A 20,274-nucleotide genomic window follows, 5' to 3' on the forward strand; every position below is an offset into this window, starting at 1 on the left:
ACATGTATTCTGGTTGTTTGTGTTATTAAGGAGCTTGTTAGGAAGAGGTGCATCTTCCATGAGTTTTATTCAATTCAGGAAGTGAAAAGATAAATGAGAGCAGGTACAGTTCTTTCCCAAGCACATTTTCCTGTTCTAAGGCATATTTCTGCTTTGTGCATTACCATGTTGGGTTGCCATTCTTCACCCTAGAGGAGGAATTCCCTGCACATCAATCCATTCTTCCAATTTCTTGAGCCTGTGTCTGGTCAGTGAGCTCCATCTCGATGGCGTTTATAAGTGGATGGTGTTGGGGGTGGATTTCCGTCAATGTAGTAGGGTACCACTTTCTCCTTTGAGTTCAACAAACATAATGGAAACTTTGCTACTATGAGAGCACAGGCTTTGATTTATTTCTGCTGGATTGGGTGAACAATGGAGTTGCTTAGCAAGGTCTGGACATATGCAGGTAGAACCTTTTTACAAGAGCTAATTTCATAACATGGTGTAGTGAAGTAAGTGAATTTCTAGGTAACAAAATGTATTAATGGACATAGGTTAAAAAATTCACCCTTTCCTACATTCTAGAATTAGAAAATGTCGATGCAAATTACGGTTAGGTAAGTGACTATAAAGAATGATGTATATAATTTGCAAAAGGTAATTCTTACAAAATAATGTATGGAAGAAGATGCCAACTGCTTTATTGTGATGTCATTTTTTTGTGTTTTTTATTAAAAATTATATTTTTTTCCCTTTATTTCAGGTTTGTAGGAATACAATTAATTCCTCACTATAAAGGGAATAATATTCAGTGATAAATACTTCGCTTCTGAAATAAAATCTGTCAGTTCCAAGTTGAGTTTTTATCAGAAAAAGTTTGTTGTCTTTTTTTATTTTAAAACCTTAAGAACAACTAAAAATAAATTATAGCTGTCTTTTCTTACAATTGAGAAAAAATTCAAGGTAAATGTTGGGTAATAAATTTCTAGTTTATTTTCAAGTAGTTTAAAACACTGGAGGGTGCTGATTGTGAGTAGGCAGGAAATGCTTCTGAAGGGTTATAGCATTTGTTTGAGGAATGTAACAGGCATGTTTTAAATTGTTCTTTATACTTTGAAGGCATTACGCTATGTCCAGTTGTTGTGAAACACCTACAGAAGGATATTTCTTTTGCTATTTCTGAAGATGGAGCAAAAAAGACAAAAAGGTTGTCTGTGTATCCATTTTGTCAGTAGTTATTGTAATGTCAGTGAATCTGTTAATCCAAAGAGCCGTAAGAAAATTGCCCAGGGCAGTGGAGGTTTTCAGGTGTGGGGCTGGCCCGGTGATGCCAACTTGGAGCTGAGCCTGTTCCACTTCACTGCCTCAGCTGTTGCAGAATAAGGATTCTGTCCTATTTGGGCAGGACTTAAAAATTCATCCAGAAGATAAGGCAAAATTGGTGCATGACAGGTTGCCTTCCTTCTCCGTGCTCTCAGGCTTCCTCCCTATTCAGCTGCAAAGGTTTGATATTAAATCAGCCCCATTCCCATGGCACATGCCCCTGTCCAACAATGATGCTTAGTGAACTTTTGTGTTGTGCTGCTGGAAACAAATGAAAACACGATGAGAACTGTCCCCGAACTGACATGAACAGAGAATTGCTCCCAGATGTCCTTTTACAGCCACACTTCTGTGTAGGAGGGCAGGCCCCAATACTGAACTGCAGAATAATTGTCAATGAAAGGGAAGATGTGTGGCTGTTGGGATTCAGGGTATCACAGTATCACAGTATGTTTGGGATTGGAAGGGACCTCAAAAGATCACCTAGTCCAATCCCCCTGCTGGAGCAGGAATGCCTAGGTGAGGTCGCACAGGAACATGTCCAGGCGGGTTTTGAATGTCTCCAGAGAACGAGACTCCACAACCTCCCTGGGCAGCCTGTTCCAGTGCTCTGTCACCCTTACTGAGAAGAAGTTTTTTCTCAAATTTAAGTGGAACCTCTTGTGTTCCAGCTTGATCCCATTACCCCTTGTCCTATCATTGTTTGCCACCGAGAAGAGCCTGGCTCCATCCTCATGGCACTCACCCTTTATATATTTATAAACATTAATAAGGTCACCGCTCAGTCTCCTCTTCTCCAAACTAAAGAGACCCAGCTCCCTCAGCCTTTCTTCATAAGGGAGGTGCTCCACTCCCTTAATCATCTTCGTTGCCCTATGATGGGCCCTCTCCAGCAGTTCCCTGTCCTTCTTGAACTGAGGGGCCCAGAACTGGACACAATATTCCAGATGGGGTCTCACCAGGGCGGAGTAGAGGGGAAGGAGGACCTCTCTCAATCTATTAGCCACCCCCCTTCTAATACACCCCAGGATGCCATTGGCCTTCCTGGCCACAAGAGCACAGTGCTGGCTCATGGTCATCCTATTGTCCACCAGGACCCCCAGGTCCCTTTCCCCTACACTGCTCTCTAATATGTAATTTCCCAACCTATACTGGAACCTGGGGTTGTTCCTGCCCAGATGCAGGACTCTACACTTTCCCTTGTTAAATTTCATTAGGTTATTCCCCGCCCAACTCTCCAGCCTGTCCAGGTCCCGCTGGATGGCAGCACAGCCTTCTGGTGTGTCAGCCACTCCTCCCAGCTTAGTGTCATCAGCAAACTTGCTGATAGTACACTCTATTCCCTTGTCCAAATCGTTAATGAATATATTGAATAATATTGGCCCCAGTACTGACCCTTGAGGCACTCCACTAGATACTGGCCTCCAACTAGACTCCGCACCATTGACTACCACTCTCTGGCTTCTCTCCTTAAGCCAGTTTGCAACCCACCTCACTACTCTATTGTCTACACCACACCTCCTCAACTTAGCTGTGTGTATTTCTCTCATGAAAAGTCCAGAAGTGTGAGAGGTGGCAATTGAGGAGGCAGCTTTGCTCTGTCTGCTGCTTTTCATAAATTTTGTCAATTATTGTCAACAGAACTATATAATTTCAGTTTTCAATGGGCAAAGCTGCTTTTCAAATTATGTTTTTGTCTTAGAAGAACTTCTTGGTTTTGTCCATTTTTCTGACCTGGTTAGTTTTGATTTTACGGTGGTATTTTTTTACATCCATAGACCTTCAAAATATGCTACACACTAAAGAAAATAAGCATACAAAACCAGACATTGTTCTTGCCTTGCCTGAGAACCTGGACTTTCCATTCATTTAAACATAAATACCGGTTCAATTGTGGTTTTAATTTACTCTTTTTTTCCTTTTCTTTTTTTTTTTTTTTCTTTAAACTGGATTTACACTGAAGTAAACAGTTAAGTATGTGAGCAGCTTCACACAGAGGGTCACTGTTGGGAACTCTTCACACGAGTAAAGACACTTGTGGGATGAGGATTGAAATCCTTGATACAAATAAACACTGTGTTTATGACTCTGCACTGCTTCTTAGTAATGTCAGTGGCTTCCTGACAGAGATAAGCGCAGTTGGCAGGATTTCAGGAGTTAGATAACAGAGCAGAAGCGTTGTGTTTAATCTGCTTGTGACTCTTGCTCTTCCTTGTGACGACATTCAGATAAATAGACACAGAACTCCACAGTGAAGCAGATGCAAATAAGGAGGATACTTCACTGAATGCTATAAATGGTTTTCTTCTCACTTTCAAAATTGTGAAACAGTCACAAATGTCTTGTGGTCTTGTTTTACGTCATCAGAGAAGGGATAAATTGGCAGAACAAGACATACTCTTACTTGCTTTTCAACTTGCACAAAGAAACTAGGAATAAAAAAAGAAATCCCCAAAGCAAGCATGAGATTGTGTTAGACTGAAGCTGCTCAAGAGCCATGGTGATCTCTGTTTGGATTAGTTTCTGCATAACAGGGGAGTTAAGAAGGAATTGGGTTACTCAGTCATAAATTTGCAGAGTTGCAGAAATGGAAACTGCAATAATAGTGCGTGGTAATGAAAATGGAGCATCTCTGCAGTGTATTACTCAGTTCCTAGAGCTAAGGAAGCAGGGTTGTCCTGTGAGTCCATTAATGAGGGACTTCTTATGATGATGTTTTCATGTTTTGTTGGAGTGGAAAATGTCCCTTGTTTTGAGTAATTCTATCAGTAACAGCTGCTAGCTTAATTTTATATGTGTTTCAATAAAAAACTTCTGATCCAGCTTAAAAAGCAGACTTTAACAGTTATTTATGGGCTGACCTTCTGTGTTAAGGGATTCTGTCATTTACATGGCATTATATCCCTTGCATGTGTGTTGAGGCTTGTTGTGGGATTTTAGTGGTATTAAGGTCAGATATTCAAATGCAGCCTTAGGAAAAACATACCCATCTTGTTTGTGCCAATTAATCTAAACAAATCAGAGAGTCATTCCTCAAATTATTTATAAGAAACTCCAAAAGCCTATTTTTATGTGAGTGTGTGGAATGGCTACATTATAGTACCTTGTTTAGGGCCATTTTAAAATCAACTTTTCATAGGCTATGGGTTACAAGACTCTGAAAGAAAATATATCTCAGTTGAAATAGCCAGATGTTGTATATAAATTAATGGACTTATAAAAAAGTGGCTTGTTTAACTTGGTTTTCATCCATTGCAAAAAATGCATTGATTACAATCCAGGACATTTTGGTTCTCTTGCTTATACACTTTTGTGACTCTTGTTTCTGCCTGGGTTAGTTTTCTGTACTTGAGAATAGTTGATGACTTCTGGGTGAGCTGCGGTATAATTATCAAGGATTTCAGCTGTGAAGCTTTTTATTTAAGTCTGACTTGATTTTTGCTCTCAGATTTCTGTGGTCTGTTGCTGACATTTTTCAGCAGAGTTTCAAGTAGCAGCTTTTTTATGATGTCATTTTTTCTTGTTCTGACAAACATGCTGAAATGTAGCATAAAAATATTTTTTCTGAATTGCTGCAAAGTATTTTATTGGTATAGCAGGGTTTCAGCATTGTGGTGTATTTTCTTTTTTTTTTTTTTCCTTTAAAGGATCACTTAATTGGAAAGCTATATGGCAACTGTCTGAAATATCAGGCAATGTTTTATATTCATTATTCTGTGACCCAGATCCATTCCTGTGCTCTGTTGTGGATGACTGGCAGTTCCTAATTTAATTTATCCATATTCTTTCACAAATGAGAATAAGCTTTGGATTTAATATATTCTTTTGTACTATAATATGTAATAAGTGTATCAAGGAACACACAAGGAAGATAATCAGATTATAAACCTCAGGAGATTTCAGAGAATTGTTAGAGAAATGTAGAAAATGTTTATGGATGCTGATGCAGAAAACAAAATGAATACCATTGCCCGTCCTTCTTGCCACACTGTCTATCATGAATTCAGACTTGAGGTGCTGTGTGCCACAAGAAGTATTATCCTCTGTGTATCAATTATAATCTGATTTTTTAAAAATTTCATGTGTTTAAAAAGCATAATAGTGGAACATTTACAACCGCATTTCTTATGAGAACACTCATTACATTATGTATGTACCTATTTAGCTATGTTTATCCATCTTCAGTATTTTTTTGTATCTGGTAATAAATCACATGGAACTTGAAGCCTGACTGAGTAGCACTATTAACTGAAGTGTATACTAACCAAGGGTGATGTTGTTAACCAGTCCCTTTTCTTTATCTATAGAGGGCTTAAGGATTCTTAGAACATGAATTTTGCTCAGAGGCTTTTGTTCGTTTGCTCTTTTTTGTTTGGTTCATTTCCATCATGTAGCTTCCAAGCAGGAAAACTAGGGCATCAATTCATTTTAGAGAGGGAGTGTTGTTACTGGACTGAAAAACACCATGCATGCCCTAGCCTTTTAACAGATTCCTCAAGGACTTAAGATAAATTGTGATTATTTGGGTGGGTGAAGCAAAGGGCTTTTTAGATGGATTAGAATGGAACCTATAGAAGTTGGTAGATTTACTGACTGTTCTTCCAGTAACACCCTCTAATGTTGGCAGATGAAAATATGACTAGTCTGGTTTCCTCATTTTCAGTGTTCTAAAACCCAGATTTCTTTTGTACACTGTTGTCCTTAAAATCTGTTTTCATGTTTGACTGTACCTGAGTCACCTAAGAGCTGTTATTCCCCAATTATATTTAGTTCATTGTAGCTTCAGCTTAAAACTGTGTGCCACTTGAATATCTGTGCTCAAATTTTTTACTATTGCCTTTATATTGAAATGTCACTGTGCAATTTTGTCTTAATATTTTGACAGTCTTTCTTATCACATAGTCACAAAAGTTTGCAGACACTTCCAAGATTTTAAGCGAGAAAATACTTCATTGAGATATGACTGTGTAAGTGTAGACCTTAGTGTAGACCTTTTTTTTTTGGCAGTCACAGAGAGAATGGCAGTTTTCCTTTCGTACTCTTCAATCTTTGATACCAGCTTTACCTTTTTGAGGAAGGTTTTCCATATGATGTCACTAGCATCCCCATACTTGTAACTGGGTACAGTACAGAAAAATGTCAGTATATGTGTTAAGCACTCTTAACATCAAAAATGCTGGTTTTTAAATGTCCTGAGGCTGGAAAGAAGCAATTACAGAAGCAAACCTGTTGCAGCAATGATACAGAGAAAAAAGTAGCAGTGCAGGCCAGAAAGCATGAGGTTCAGTGAGCACAGAACACTGACAAGTGAGGTTAACATCCTTTGGCACTGACTGTTTAAAAATAGGAAAACAAAATGCATAAATACCGTGGTGCAGACCAAGCAGTGATATCATCCAAGCAGAAGCATATGGAAGAGTAAAGGATACACAGTTAGGGGTTATTACAATAGAAATAGAAGGTGGAGGAAGGAAGGGGTAGTGGAAGTAGGTGGCTTACAAGTAGGAAGAGAAGCAGAGCCCCCACGTCTAGGGAAAAAAAAAAACCTGTAGAGAAATTAGCAATTCCCTTGCAGCTGGAAGTGAATCTGGGAGGAGAGGAGGTCCGTGTGGCAGGGGAGTGGGTGGCCAGAGGAGCCCTGGTGCACTGGAAGGACTGTGCAGCTCTTTGTCAGTGCCTTAACTGAGAGGTTTTTTTTATTTATTTCATCTGTATGTTCAGTGGTGTGAATGAAAGGATGAACAATCGTATCTGCATCAGAATTCCTTATTAATTTTAAAGATAAGAAAATAGAACAGTAATTAATGGACTGTGTTATTTTCTAACTCTTCAGTCTTGAAGCATGTCTCATTCTCCTCGAGAAGCTGGCACCTCATGGCTTGGGTGGGTGTACTCTTTGATGGATAAAGAACTGGCTGGATGGCTGGGCCCAAAGCGTTGTAGTGAACGGAGACAAATCCAGCTGTCAGCCAGTCATGAGTGGTATTCCCTCAGTCCTGGGGCCGGTTCTGTTTAATACCTTTATCAATGATCTGAACAAGGGAATCGAGTGCACCCTCAGTAAGTTTGCAGATGACACCAAGTCGGGTGGGAGTGTGGATCTGTACAAGGGTAGGAAGGTTCTACAGAGGGATCTGGACCGGCTGGGTCTTTGGGCTGTGGGCCAATTGTATGAGGTTCAACAAGGCCAGGTACCAGGTCCTGCACTTGTGTCACAACAAACCCAGGCATCAGGTGGAAATATGTTATGTAGTAACATTAAATGTTATAAATATGCAGCTATTAGAGAGCATGAGTTTTCCTGAGGCTGGAATAGTGATGATATTTTCTTAACAAATAAATTTGTGAATGTGCAGGCAGTATATTGATCAATAGTCTTCTGCATCTTTTAGAGGAGATCAATGCTCAAATCCGTATCCTCATCTGAATAACAACAAATTTCATGTGCCATTTTCCTTGACACTTTGATTAGATGTTTAAAATATTTATAGACAGCAAGTTCAGAATAGTCAGAATAATATATCAATTCTTTCTCTTTTTACAGAGGGAAACTAAAGGTCAGTTTCTCATAGATCACATCTGCAACTATTACAGCTTGCTGGAAAAAGACTATTTTGGCATTCGATACGTTGACCCTGAGAAGCAGAGGGTATGTATATGAACTCTGACTACATTTGCTTTTAAATAATGCTAAATTGATTTTTTTTCAACAAGCAGGCAAGTTCTAATGCAAAGCAGTGTATCTCTGAGGCTCTATATTCTGGCCATAATCCATAGAGGTTCCTAAAGTGTCTGTCATTATTATATTAATTTTCACCTCAGCTTATGTATTTAGTTTCAGGTAAACTGATATATTCTGATTTGTATAGTTCTCCTGGGCAGTGATGATGGAAAAGATCTGTGGGCATGACTCAGAGATAGCACAGGGTAGCTCTGGGCTCTCACAGTGCACTGGAATTTGCGTTTTCTGTTTTTCTGTATACTATGCTTCTTGGGAGATGTAGACAGGAATCCTATTGAGTTTAGCAGCTAAAAGTGGTCATTCTATTCCGCTTTTCACAGGGCGCATGGATTTGGGTATCTGTTATACACAAAAGAGCTATGATTTGTCAGGTTGTGGTTAGTTCTTCAGATTAGTTCTCCCTATGAGCATCTTTACATTAATGCAATAAAATTTAGAGTCCTGTGCTGTAGGCATTTCTGTGGACGGCAGTGAGTCATGTCTGTTAGGTGGAAGGTGGTCCTGCAGGTTGTGTTCTATAGGTGATTTACTATGGCTACTCCATGTTTGACTTCAGATGATTGTTACTGTTTGAGAGTAGGGACGTGTGGTCCACACAGGAAGCCGAAGTCTACAGACAGTGAAACTCAGAACTGTTTCTTCACTGTGTAGTCCTGCTGGTCTCAGGATTAAGACTTAGATATGTCTTTAAATATAATGGAGGCATATACTTGCATTTAATCTCTGGAAATTATCACCAAGTTTGAAACTGCTATGATTCAGGAGGAGAAAAGCATTTTGCTGGGTATCTCTTGCTACACCCTGTTTTGTTTTGGCAAAAATCAATAGACATAGGGAATCACCCTCTGCTCATCCTTATAGAATTGCAATAGCTTTGCAAAGCTACAGCAGATCATTTCCTTTGCATCATTTTTTAAAAATCAAAATAATTAGCAAAATAACTAGCAGATATTCTGACCAGTGTACTTAATTCTTCACCAACATTAAAGGTATAGAGGTGTTCACCTGGTTTGAATTGATAGAAGTAGGTGAAGTGCTGGATCAGGCTATAATTATGTGGGACTTAATGAATAGTTACTTTTGTTGGGCCTTTCCCTGACAGTCACTCAAAAATTGCTACAGAAAAGTTATTTTACTTAACATCAATCAAGAGGTTGCTTTAGTAAAAGGTGGGGTTTTTTTGCGGGGTGGGGTGGGGGGCAGAATACTTTTAAAAAGTAGTGCTTCAGAAAAAAACCTCTAAAAACCTACTTCTTTTGGGATGCCAGTTATGTCATACTCTTTTTGTTTTCCATGTTTCAAAGAGCTGTTAACTATATTGACAAATTCGCTGCAGTATCATGTTATCATTGGCTATACAGTTGTTCTTCTACATCTTGTACAGCTAATTCTATGTTAAGTTTATGGAAGATTATAATTTATATTGAAGCTTAAGTTTTATCTTGGTTAGTAGTAAAAGCCAATCTGAGAAAACATTAATGTTCTTACCTAAAAAATCTTAGGTTTTCATTTCCGTTTATACCCAATAACTAAGAATACTGTCACCTTCCTGTGTAGTAGGATGGCATATATCAACTGGCCCACTCTTCAGTTGGATTTTGTTAAGTAAACTTCTTAAGTATACATTTTCCATACATGCATTTTTAAATGATGATTTATAATTACTATCATGTTTTTAAGCATATGGATAACTTCTCTAATTGGCTATTAGCTCTTGATTTTTAACTGTCTCATGAATTAGATGTGAATTATGAGGGCCGTTTCTTTATGCAGACTTATTTAATGGTCTGGATGCTGAGTTGAAAGAAAAAATAAATTTTTCTCTTAGGTTTATTACAATTAATGAAAATAAGAAATTTTTATATATAGTATATTCTATTGTCCTTCTGTTCTGCTCTGTTTTTTTTTCTTTGTTTGTTTGTTTTTTGTTGTTTTTTTTTTTATACATAAAATGCTTTCCCTCACAGTGGATATTTCCTCTACAACAAACCCTATCCTAAGTACTAAACTGAACACAAATATTATAATAAAGAAATGCTGGTTTTATGTCATCTGGCTCTTTTGAATCTCTGATCTTGTTGAGTCTCACTTACCTGAGTCCTGCCTCTGTATCAGATACAGATGCAGGAATACCTCACAGTTAGATGCAAGAAGACTGTGAAACTATAATTACAATTCTTCTCACATGAACAAATAACAAATATGGGACATGAATAATTGTGCTCAGGTCAAGGCAGTGTAATTAGATGAAGTTCATGAGTAACTGGGCCAGCAGAAAACTAGAGGAAATAAGGATTTTGAAATGATAAGATGATTGCTCTTCCTGCGGTTTTGTATTTTAGCAGTTGTGAGTTTAGCTGCCTGAAATGTATGTTAACAAAACACTCTGAGATTACAGAAGAGCAGTTGTTTACGTTTGTGATTATAAGCTGTAGCATGTATAAAATGTAGTGGGGTCACAGGAGGAATGTTACTACATCATCATAGCCACCTTACAGGAAAGAGTACTTAGAGCTCTATAGAAGAGATTTCCGAAGCTCTGTGGAATTCTTGCAGGTACCACCAAGGTAAAAAGCAGAAATGTTAACAACAGTACATTCTTATGTATTGGGTAGATGTATTACAAATCAGAAACAGTAGCTCAGTAAAGATCTCTAGGTGGAATTCACCAAGAGCTTATTTCTAAAGTTAAATCTCGTGATTTGACTGAGGACAATTGCTTTGAAGAGGAGTGATAGTTCACCCTAAGCCAGTTCAACAATTTGTGTGACAATTTACTTCAATGCTCTGTAGACAAATAAAGAGATGTGGGACAGTGAATAAAATGAATATTGCTTGGTTTTGCCAATAAGCCACTGGCATGATGTGGCTATGATGAAAGAAAACATTTTGTTTGTCCCTTCTTAGGACTGTATTTTGAGGAAAGTATTCATGTCATTACACCCTAATGAGACTCCAGCTGTTCTGATCTAGATGTCTGCATTTAAAGAAAGATAATTCAACTGAATTGGGAGAAGATGTATTAGAAAGTCACAGAGAATGGAGAGCTTGTTTTTGAGATAATATAAGGAAGGGCATACCCCATTTCGTGCAGCAAAACAAAGGCTAAGAGCATACGGTTATGTGTGTGTCAGAGCATAAATCAGAAGAATTTTATGCAAGAAATGGGATTTCTTAATAAAGCCAATGAGAGCTGCAGCATGTGGAACAGCCATAATGGAGGCAATGGGGTAAAATTTGTAACTGGATTTGTAAAGAATTTTAAGAGAGGTCTCTATAATTTTATGGAGGGGGTTTGTATTAAACATTGGCTGAGATATAGACCAGGCATCATATTCTGAAGTTTATTTCAAAGAATATGTGATTAAATCTGAACCAAGTAAGTATAACGTTTATTTTAGGAGAGTTATTGTTGATTCTGATGCAGGTAATGTACAATTCATATTGCTTTGCCCATTTTCATGGAAATGTTGAATGCCTCTGTTGTAGTTTACATTCCACTGCATAGTGTCTGTCTTTGCACAGAAAGGGCTATAGCTGTGGTTCCAAATGAAACTGCCAAAATTGTGCATTTAATTCTGGCTTTTAGTGAATTATTCTTGATTGGCCCTTTGAATAGTTCAGCTATATGACATAATAGTATATTATTATATAGTGTACACACACATACATATATAAAATATTATGCAGAATTACCCCTGCTGGCATTTAGTCTACTAGTGATGCTTGCTTCCCTTTTCTTTGTCTGTAATTTTTTTCTGCAAAGGTTGCAGAGTTGCTCCAAATGCTAATTTGACATCCTTTTGTTTTGTAATCTGTCAAGGGAGCTCAAGCAGGCAAAACTACTGGATTTAATTTGTCTTAAATGTCTTCTTTCAGAGTATGCTACCAAAATGAACCATTTTGACTTAGAAGTATTGAAATACTTGACTGAGTTTGAGAATTTAAAAAATTAAATGCTTCAGTATTTCAGATGTTTCAAATGAGATGTTTCAGTATTTATGTTTAGAACATTCAGAACTTCTGGCTATGTGAAAAATATAGATAATTGAGCTAATTGCCTTAGGTTGAAACAATGGGGAAAAACTGTGGTGGGAAATAGCTGTTGTTTTTATAGGTTATTTTAAAAGTAATTTATAATGGATACTCCTTCCTCCCCTCAGCTCCACTTTTGTAATAAACCTTTCCTTCTGTGTGATTACATACGTGTGGATATTTTAGGCATACTTAAACTTTGTAAAATTTTCTATATTTTTCTATTTTCTATTCCAGACCAAAAAGATACTCTGGAAGACACTCTTAACAGAAGGCAGCACAGTAGCTTTTTTATGTTTTTGGATATGCAGAGGAGTAACAATGCCAATGACCTCAAATTGAACAAGCAGTTAAAGACTCTAGGTTCTACACTATATCTGCTGTTTTATCTTCTAGTGTCATATTTGGATGTTGCTTTGGGAAACTGTGCCTTAGGATAACTTCAGAAAAGCCAGGATTGTACTGAAAGTATGCAGTAAATTCCAGTATGCCATTTTATGTCTAGTGGTGCTATGCTGGGAACAAATGAGTTCCTAGGGTTCATGAATTAACTGTTGAATTTTTTGCCTGGATTTCTGAGAAAACTAGGTATATGGGATCACATTACTTTTCTTCCCAATGGTCATTTTTAGTAACTTTCGAAGCCAATTTTGGTGAAATTTGGCTGGGATATAGGTCTCAAACATTAGGTTCCTGTAAGGTTTCATGAAGATAAGCTATCACATCGGTGGGGAAAACTCTATTATTCTTCTCACTGAGGGAAACTCTATAGGGCACACCCACTCCATAGAGAATCTAGAAAGAGCTGAGAGAGACAGTATAAGAACTCAGAAACCATAATTTTGAGCTTGTATTTTTTTGAAATAAGTAGTTTCAAATAGGAGACATACCTGGAGGAGGTGTTACTGATGCTGCTACTCATTGAACTACCTGTTGGTATATGTTCATGTGATAGCTATTAAACTGAGGCCAGTTATCACACTGTCACCTTTGAGGAAATGCAGCATGACTAATTCTGTGCCAGATAGCCTAGGATGAAGTGATGCAGCTGCTGTTCAGTATCTGTCACTAGAGAGGACCCCTTGTTGAGAGAGGCCACTGGTGTTGAGGGCAATGAAGGACTGGTCTGGAGAAAAGTGGTAGCACAGTGAAATTTATTCTCTTCAGGAGTGCCATGATATGAAGCTGGAAATACTGAAGTGTCCTTTCCCCGCAGCCTTCCCCAATGGGTGGATTCGAGCACATGCTTTTGAATGTGAAAATACGAGGTGGTACTTAGGCAGAAGTACCTTGGGAGCTACCCATGGGGTAGGTTGAAAGAGTTAGGTGCTGTGAAGAGGCTTTGTAGGACCCTGAAGCTACTGTGAAGTTTCACCAGTTGCTGCAGGAATGTTTAAGATCATAATCACATTGAAGCATTGAGAAGCTTTGTTATTTGGGTGTGCTACAGTGTTGTCTGGGAGCAGCACAGCAGCACAGTAGTTTTAGCTCTGTGCGTGTATGCCTGTCAGTATGAAAACAAAACCTTCAAATCAGAGAAACTGCTGTGTGAATACACTCCCACTATGTAGCCAATCTTGAATGGTGTCTGTGAACACAGTGGGGTTTTCTGATTTCTCCAGAGCACAGAGCCTGGCTCTGTGCATTGTTAGAAAGATGACGTTGTGCACTATATAGATTTGCTGGTGCTTCTGCCAGTCTCCCCCTGGAGAACTACCACAAATACAATTCTCATTTTGCTTTCAAGCTCAGATGTACTGAAAACTGGTAGGTTCTTCCACATGCGGGGAGTTTTTTGACAGATTACACATTTATTTAACTAGTAAGGCTTCTGGGGAGTTCAGTTTGTGTTCGCTTGCAGTGGACCTGGACAGAGTATTTGTTTAATCCTATAACCTAAGTTGTTCAGCATTGTCCCAGTATTTACTAGTGAAAGAAATTGGAGCGTCTTGTCTGTTGTCTGTGAGTAATGAATTTCTTTAAGTAGCAGTTCTGTTTTTAATGGGACATGTCCACAAAATGTACAACAGTGCCTAATTAAAAGACCTTTTGACAGGGTCAGCAAGTCTTGAGCACAGCTGATCTTTACTGTAGTAACAGCTATTCAATGCATTTTCTAAAAAATGTGCTCTTAGTCCCACATGAGAGCAGTGAAGGTTGGCAGAAAGAGACAACAAATAATTTGCAATCTCAGTTTAACAAAGCTATGTCTTTCTGTAATCACTCCTAAGGCTCCATACAGCTACATAAAGAGAGCTAGTTTTGAGCTTTCCCGTCGCTTTGAAGAGGTAGAGCAGAAATAGTATAGGCTAAACACCAGAGTGACTGAGCCATAGATTAATTAAAATTTTGATGCTTCTTCATGCGTATGAATTTCTCCTCCTGGACAGAGTTATCATAAAAATTATGTGCTTTTGCTCAAAGTCCTACTATGACCCTGCTTGGTGTCTGCAGTTCAGGTCATGCTGTTTCAAAAAAGTGTAGTAGAACTGGAAAAGGAACAAGGATGGCCATGTGAATGATATCAAGTAGGAATTGATTTCATATAAAGAGAGATGTATTGATCTGAAATAATTTAGCTAGGAAAAGAGGTGAGTGAGAGAAAATGAATGATAGAGCAACAGAATGAGCAAAAGAGAATGAGAGAGATTAAATGATGTAAAATGACTTGGAGATGGTGATCAGGGAAAGATTGCCCTGTAATTCTTAGAAGAGAACTAAAACATACTGAAGGAAATTATAAACCAATTGGTATTGAGAAGTAGTTTTAAAAATACCATACCTAGTCATACAATTCGTTATTGTAGCTGCCAAAAATAATTTTTAAAAAGTGTTTAGACAAATTGGTGAAAGTCTATGAAGAGTTACAAACAAATTTTAATGAAATCTGGTAGAAAAAAAACTGGTAAAGATGATGTGAGATACTACTCTTGTTCTTTTTCTGTCTGCTGCAGGCCATTTTCAGGGAAAAAGTACTGATTTAAATAGATACCTGCTTTTGCCCATAGATGTACATTTATGTATTAAACAAAATCTTGAAACAAATGAGTAGTTGTGTGATTATACATATGCTCTTAATTCAGCAGTAATGCTACTAGCTGAAATATCTTGTGTGAAGATTAGTAACCTTGTGAACAAAATCACTCTGCAGGCGATTTTGGTAAAGGTGTTTTTTCCATCAATTGTGAACCTGTTGGCTGTGAGCATGTAGTCACTTATACATACATCAATATATGCAGATGTTAAGTCCAGATGTTCAAATATGTAGAGATTATGTATCAGTTGAGCTACTCCAACTTACAGCACTGAAGTTTCTCTGAATATTTTGGTGTAATAGGAATAAGAGAGTGAGAATTTGGAAATTTATTTAATAAATTCCAGCTCAGAATCATACAAATGGTGATTCTCTTCCAGTGCATGGTGCTGTTTCTGAACCAGATTCATTTTTGTGATAGCAATGTACGTAATTTCTTCCTGCTTAACATACCAGAAACCAGAGCCTATGCTCTGATTTAGGGAACAGTACAGAGGAGCAGCTCTTTTGCTATAGAACAATATTGATATTCTTGGTATAGAGTTCCTCTAAGGCATGAAAAAATAGTGTCAGCCTCAGGGCGTGAAGATGGAGACATGCAGGGTGCTGTGGGTCATATGTCATCTGTTGTGCTGGTATAGAGTGGGCACCCAATTAATTCCCATGTCTGAGCTGCCATTAGCTTTGGATACTGTTACTGTTACTTTTCTCAGGCAGTGACCTGGTGCAAGCCACTGCCTTGAGGCTGATGCAAATTGATTTTGATTTTGTTTTTTGTTCAAGGAGAAGGTTAAGTATTGTCAAGAGTAATATGAGGTTGAGGCTTAAATAAAGTTAATTTTATTACTTTTCTAGAAGTGTTTCAGTATGTATCTCCATTCTCCTGCTCTCTTCTCTCTAACAAAGTCTTCAAATACAGACCTTGCCTGGCTAGAATATTCTTCTAACATCTGCAAGGTCTTCTGGTTTTGTTTTGCTCTATGCACATCTGAGCACTTGCCTGACTATTGCTTGCCAAGGGGGACTGAAGTATTCACGGCATTTCGCCACTTTTGATTGACCTTTGATTTCTGCTTCTCTTGCAAACACAGGGACTAAATCAAAAGGCTCTTGTATTGGAAGAGGAGAGAGATTTTTCATTGAATTCATTGGACTTCTGATTGGTCAGGTCCCAAGCATCTGCTTTTGGCTTGGCAGTTTTTTAGGAGCTGGGCTTTGGTTTGTGCCAGTCTATGCAGGAGTCTATAGCAAGAGCAGACTGGAGAACACATATTTGCTCTGTAGTGTTTGTTGCAATGTAGATGAAGAACAGTGTGGGGATTTTAATGACACCCGACCTGTTACAAGGGCTGTAAGAACAGATATGGGACATCTTGTCCTCTCTCCTGCCTGCTTCTTATTCTAAACCCCTTAATCCTGTGCTATACTCAGACCAAGCTCAGGCCTGTCTGAACTTCTCAGTGTATGACTTCATTTCAAACATGTTGTTGGCTGAAGTGTCTTTACTAAAAGCACACTGGTGTTTGTGGAGTTAAAATACGACTTTCTAGAATGGTGCTTTTACCCTTGCATGGTGTCCTTGCTTATCCTCAGCTTTTGCTGTGGAAGCTGGTAGCACATCAGCTGCTCGTTTCTTGTGGGTAAGCAAGAACACACCTGGCCTCCCTAATGACTACTCAGTGCCATTTAAAGGCTGATCAGAGGTGAGGGCTTTATTTACAAAGTGAAAATTGCCTTAGTCTGAAACACAGCATGCAGTCGCAGTGAAACATTAGTCAGAGGCATTTCTTAGTGTATTTTAGGATCCCTGGACCAAAAGTGATATCTATAATAGTTTGCTTACTCACCACTGGCACGTGAAGCACCAAGATTCAGTAGCTCTCCCATGACTGACCTTCAGGATCTCTAAGTGTTTTTAAGCCTTCTGCTTCTGTGAGGACATCTGCCTGACCATCTAGATACCCAGCTGCTACCCAAACCTTCTTCAGCAGAAGCGATTAGAAATGGGCAGTGCTCAACATGGATCTCCTCACAGGATCCTTGGTAATAGGTGTTAGCTGGGTTAAGATCACAGTCTTTTCTTCTCCATCGGGCAACAACTGTGTTGCTAACATGCCATCAGGCTTCTCCAGAAATAATTTCTGGTGATTGTTAAGTACTATCAAATATAAAGCAAAGCTGGTTTGATGGTGCAGGCCATAATCCAATTAAAGCAACCTTTATGAACAACAGTGTGAAATACATGAGGCAAAAATGAAACTGGTTGAGATTTATTTCCTTCCTTCCTTCCTTCCTTCCTTCCTTCCTTCCTTCCTTCCTTCCTTCCTTCCTTCCTTCCTTCCTTCCTTCCTTCCTTCCTTCCTTCCTTCCTTCCTTCCTTCCTTCCTTCCTTCCTTCCTTCCTTCCTTCCTTCCTTCCTTCCTTCCTTCCTTCCTTCCTTCCTTCCTTCCTTCCTTCCTTCCTTCCTTCCTTCCTTCCTTCCTTCCTTCCTTCCTTCCTTCCTTCCTTCCTTCCTTCCTTCCTTCCTTCCTTCCTTCCTTCCTTCCTTCCTTCCTTCCTTCCTTCCTTCCTTCCTTCCTTCCTTCCTTCCTTCCTTCCTTCCTTCCTCCCTTCCTCCCTTCCTTCCTCCCTTCCTCTCTCCCTTCTTCTTTTCCCCCTTCCCTTCCCCCTTCCCTTCCCTTCTCTCTCTCTCTTTCTTTCTTTCATCCCCCTAGTTTACACATTTTACTGCAAGGACGGAGGTTAAAAATTCTTGTCTTTGGTTCCAGGTTTATGTCCAACTTATTTTGTCTGTTTTATTTAGCTTATGAGTGTTAGCCTTATAAGAAGGAGCTGGAAATGTCTATGGTCTGTTCCCACAAGGCAGCCTGGCATACAGTCGTAATGAATATTATTTTGCCATTGATGATTTAAAGTGCTTTTACAATTTGGCCTGACAAGCCAACTTAAAATGTTATCTTTTCCTTTCATCTCAGGATTTTTTTTTCTTTTTCAGCAAAAATGGTAAAAGGAAAAAATAAACCAAAACAAAAAAACATGGAAAAAGCATTTTTCAAAGCCAAATGCTTTTAAATTGGAAATTCCTGCAGAAACCCTTCAATGAATTTATAGGAATCTTAATCTGATCCTAGCTATAACAGCTAATTAATCTTGGAATAAATATAGCATGAATACTGTATAGTAGAGATGAGGCATAGTTATTAATTATTAATAGTCAATGCTGTAAGGCTGGAAGAGAAGTACTCAGGGGATAATCTTTCATAAAACTCAAATCGGAATATGCAAACAAATATAGAGGTGGCTATTTTCAGAAGTACTAGCAAGGGCTAGGTGTTTATCTTCCCTTGACACACAGAGAGCATTAAGCACCTAATTGCTGTGTCTTTGAAAATCACCGCAAATTATAAAGTAACTGCAGTGTTTTCTGGAAGATTCAGCTGAATTGCCTACACTTTTGCGATCTTCCATGAAGAGAAGGTCACCACAGAAATCGGAGCTTACAAAAACTGCCTGTCAGGTCCTTGACTTCCAAGTGAAAGTCTAGACTCCTTAATTGCTCAGTGTCTTTTCAATCCATTTTTAACCCGTGGAACTCCGGTCTTAGTGAAACATATCTGCCTTTGGGCATGTTGGGTAAATCTATATTCCCAGGGGTTTGATGCACTGCACAAGGAATTTCGTCCATGTTTCCCCCTTTTCTGTATTCATATGGTGAATTATGAGACTTTCATATTTGCAGAATGGCTTTTTTTACCTCTGACTTTTTGTTAGACTAGGTAATTGACTTTTTCAGATAGCTGTAAATGCTGACCTGGTCTGTGCTAATATTTCAGCCCGACTTTTCAAAAAGAAATATCAAACAAAACATGTTGTGATCCTGCTAAATGAAAATAGTGAGATGCTTCTTAACTGTCTGTTCCCTGGGAACAGTATGGCATGGCTCAGTGTCCAAGTTCCTCTTTGCTGTCTAAATCTTCAGCCAGGACTGCCAATATCCTGGTGGTGGTGGGGTGGGCATATGAAAAGGTTAAGGAAAGTAAACCTGCATATCTTTCTGTCTTGACTGCTTTCCTGTCTGTGAATTCGTTCTGGATTATGTATCTATAAAGTACTGCAGACTGCATAAGATTTCTTAAAATGCCTACAACCATCACCTCCCATTATTCAGAGCCGAATGTGCAAATAATTTATCTGCATGATCTAAAACAAGAAATGAGCTAGATATTTCTGGTAAGTTGGCAAAACAGTCATTACTTTCTCAGTTCTCTTTCTTTCCTCTTTTCACCAAAAAAGAGAGACACTCTGGAGAGGGGAAAAGGCCAAGAAATGGTGTGGGATTGTTTTTTGTTGTTATGGTTGGTTGAAGTTTGGGGTTTTTGAGCACCAGGATTCCATATCTGCCTCTCAGTGATAAGTGAGCTTCAAACAGAAATACACAGTAGTGCTTATCTCCAGTATTACTGTAAACTATATGCAGGAGTTTCTGAGCAGCCATAGCATACAACTTGCAGATATTTGAAGATGTTCTTTCCAAGGTATTTGTTTTGTCAGTAGTTCTGTTCCAGAACACTAATTGACCGTTACCCCGATCTTGAATGAATTCTTGAGATGTCATGATTTTTAAAATAATAATCTTCTGTCACCTATTAACAATTCTTACAAAATATCTTCCACTGGCCTTTCTCTGTACTATAAGTTATGAGGAAAAATAGTAGCTGATGTAGGATATTTTAAGTATTACATATGGTTTAAAAAAATTGTAGGTTTTCTTTTTGCAGAAGACTGTAGGGTTTTAGAGCTAGTAAGGAAAGAGTTAAAAATGGAACTCGTGAGTGCAAGGCCTTCCCGTGTTGATTATGCTTATTAAAGCTGAATACTGTGCTTTTTGACCAGCTGCTTCTGTAGGACAAATCTCATTTTAGTGTGGAGATTTTTTGCTTACAGGAAAAATCCTCGTACAAATGGTGTTGGCTGTGGTCAGAAGTGGCACTTGAATATCAGCATGTTCTTTTACCAATCAAAGCCTCCTCCTGAACAGTTTAGCTAGTGTTAGCAGGAGATGTACTAAGGCTCTTAACTAAAATGTGAGCCTAGCTTTTTGTCACAAAGGCATCTGAGTTTATTTTTGAGGAGAGTAAAAAAAAATGGAAGTCTTCCT

The 20,274-nt window shown here is 38.5% G+C and overlaps 1 protein-coding gene across 1 annotated transcript in view; it reads left to right on the plus strand.

Annotated features, from left to right (window-relative positions):
- FRMD3 (FERM domain containing 3) overlaps window positions 1-20,274 on the plus strand; it is a 149,395-nt gene that overhangs the window by 59,795 nt on the left and 69,326 nt on the right. The window contains exon 2 of the mRNA XM_065045916.1: window positions 7,850-7,954. Coding sequence (XP_064901988.1) covers window positions 7,850-7,954 — 105 coding nt within the window. The remainder of the gene's footprint in view (window positions 1-7,849; window positions 7,955-20,274) is intronic.

Source organism: Columba livia, chromosome Z (assembly GCF_036013475.1).
Source record: "Columba livia isolate bColLiv1 breed racing homer chromosome Z, bColLiv1.pat.W.v2, whole genome shotgun sequence".
Lineage (NCBI taxonomy): Eukaryota > Metazoa > Chordata > Aves > Columbiformes > Columbidae > Columba > Columba livia.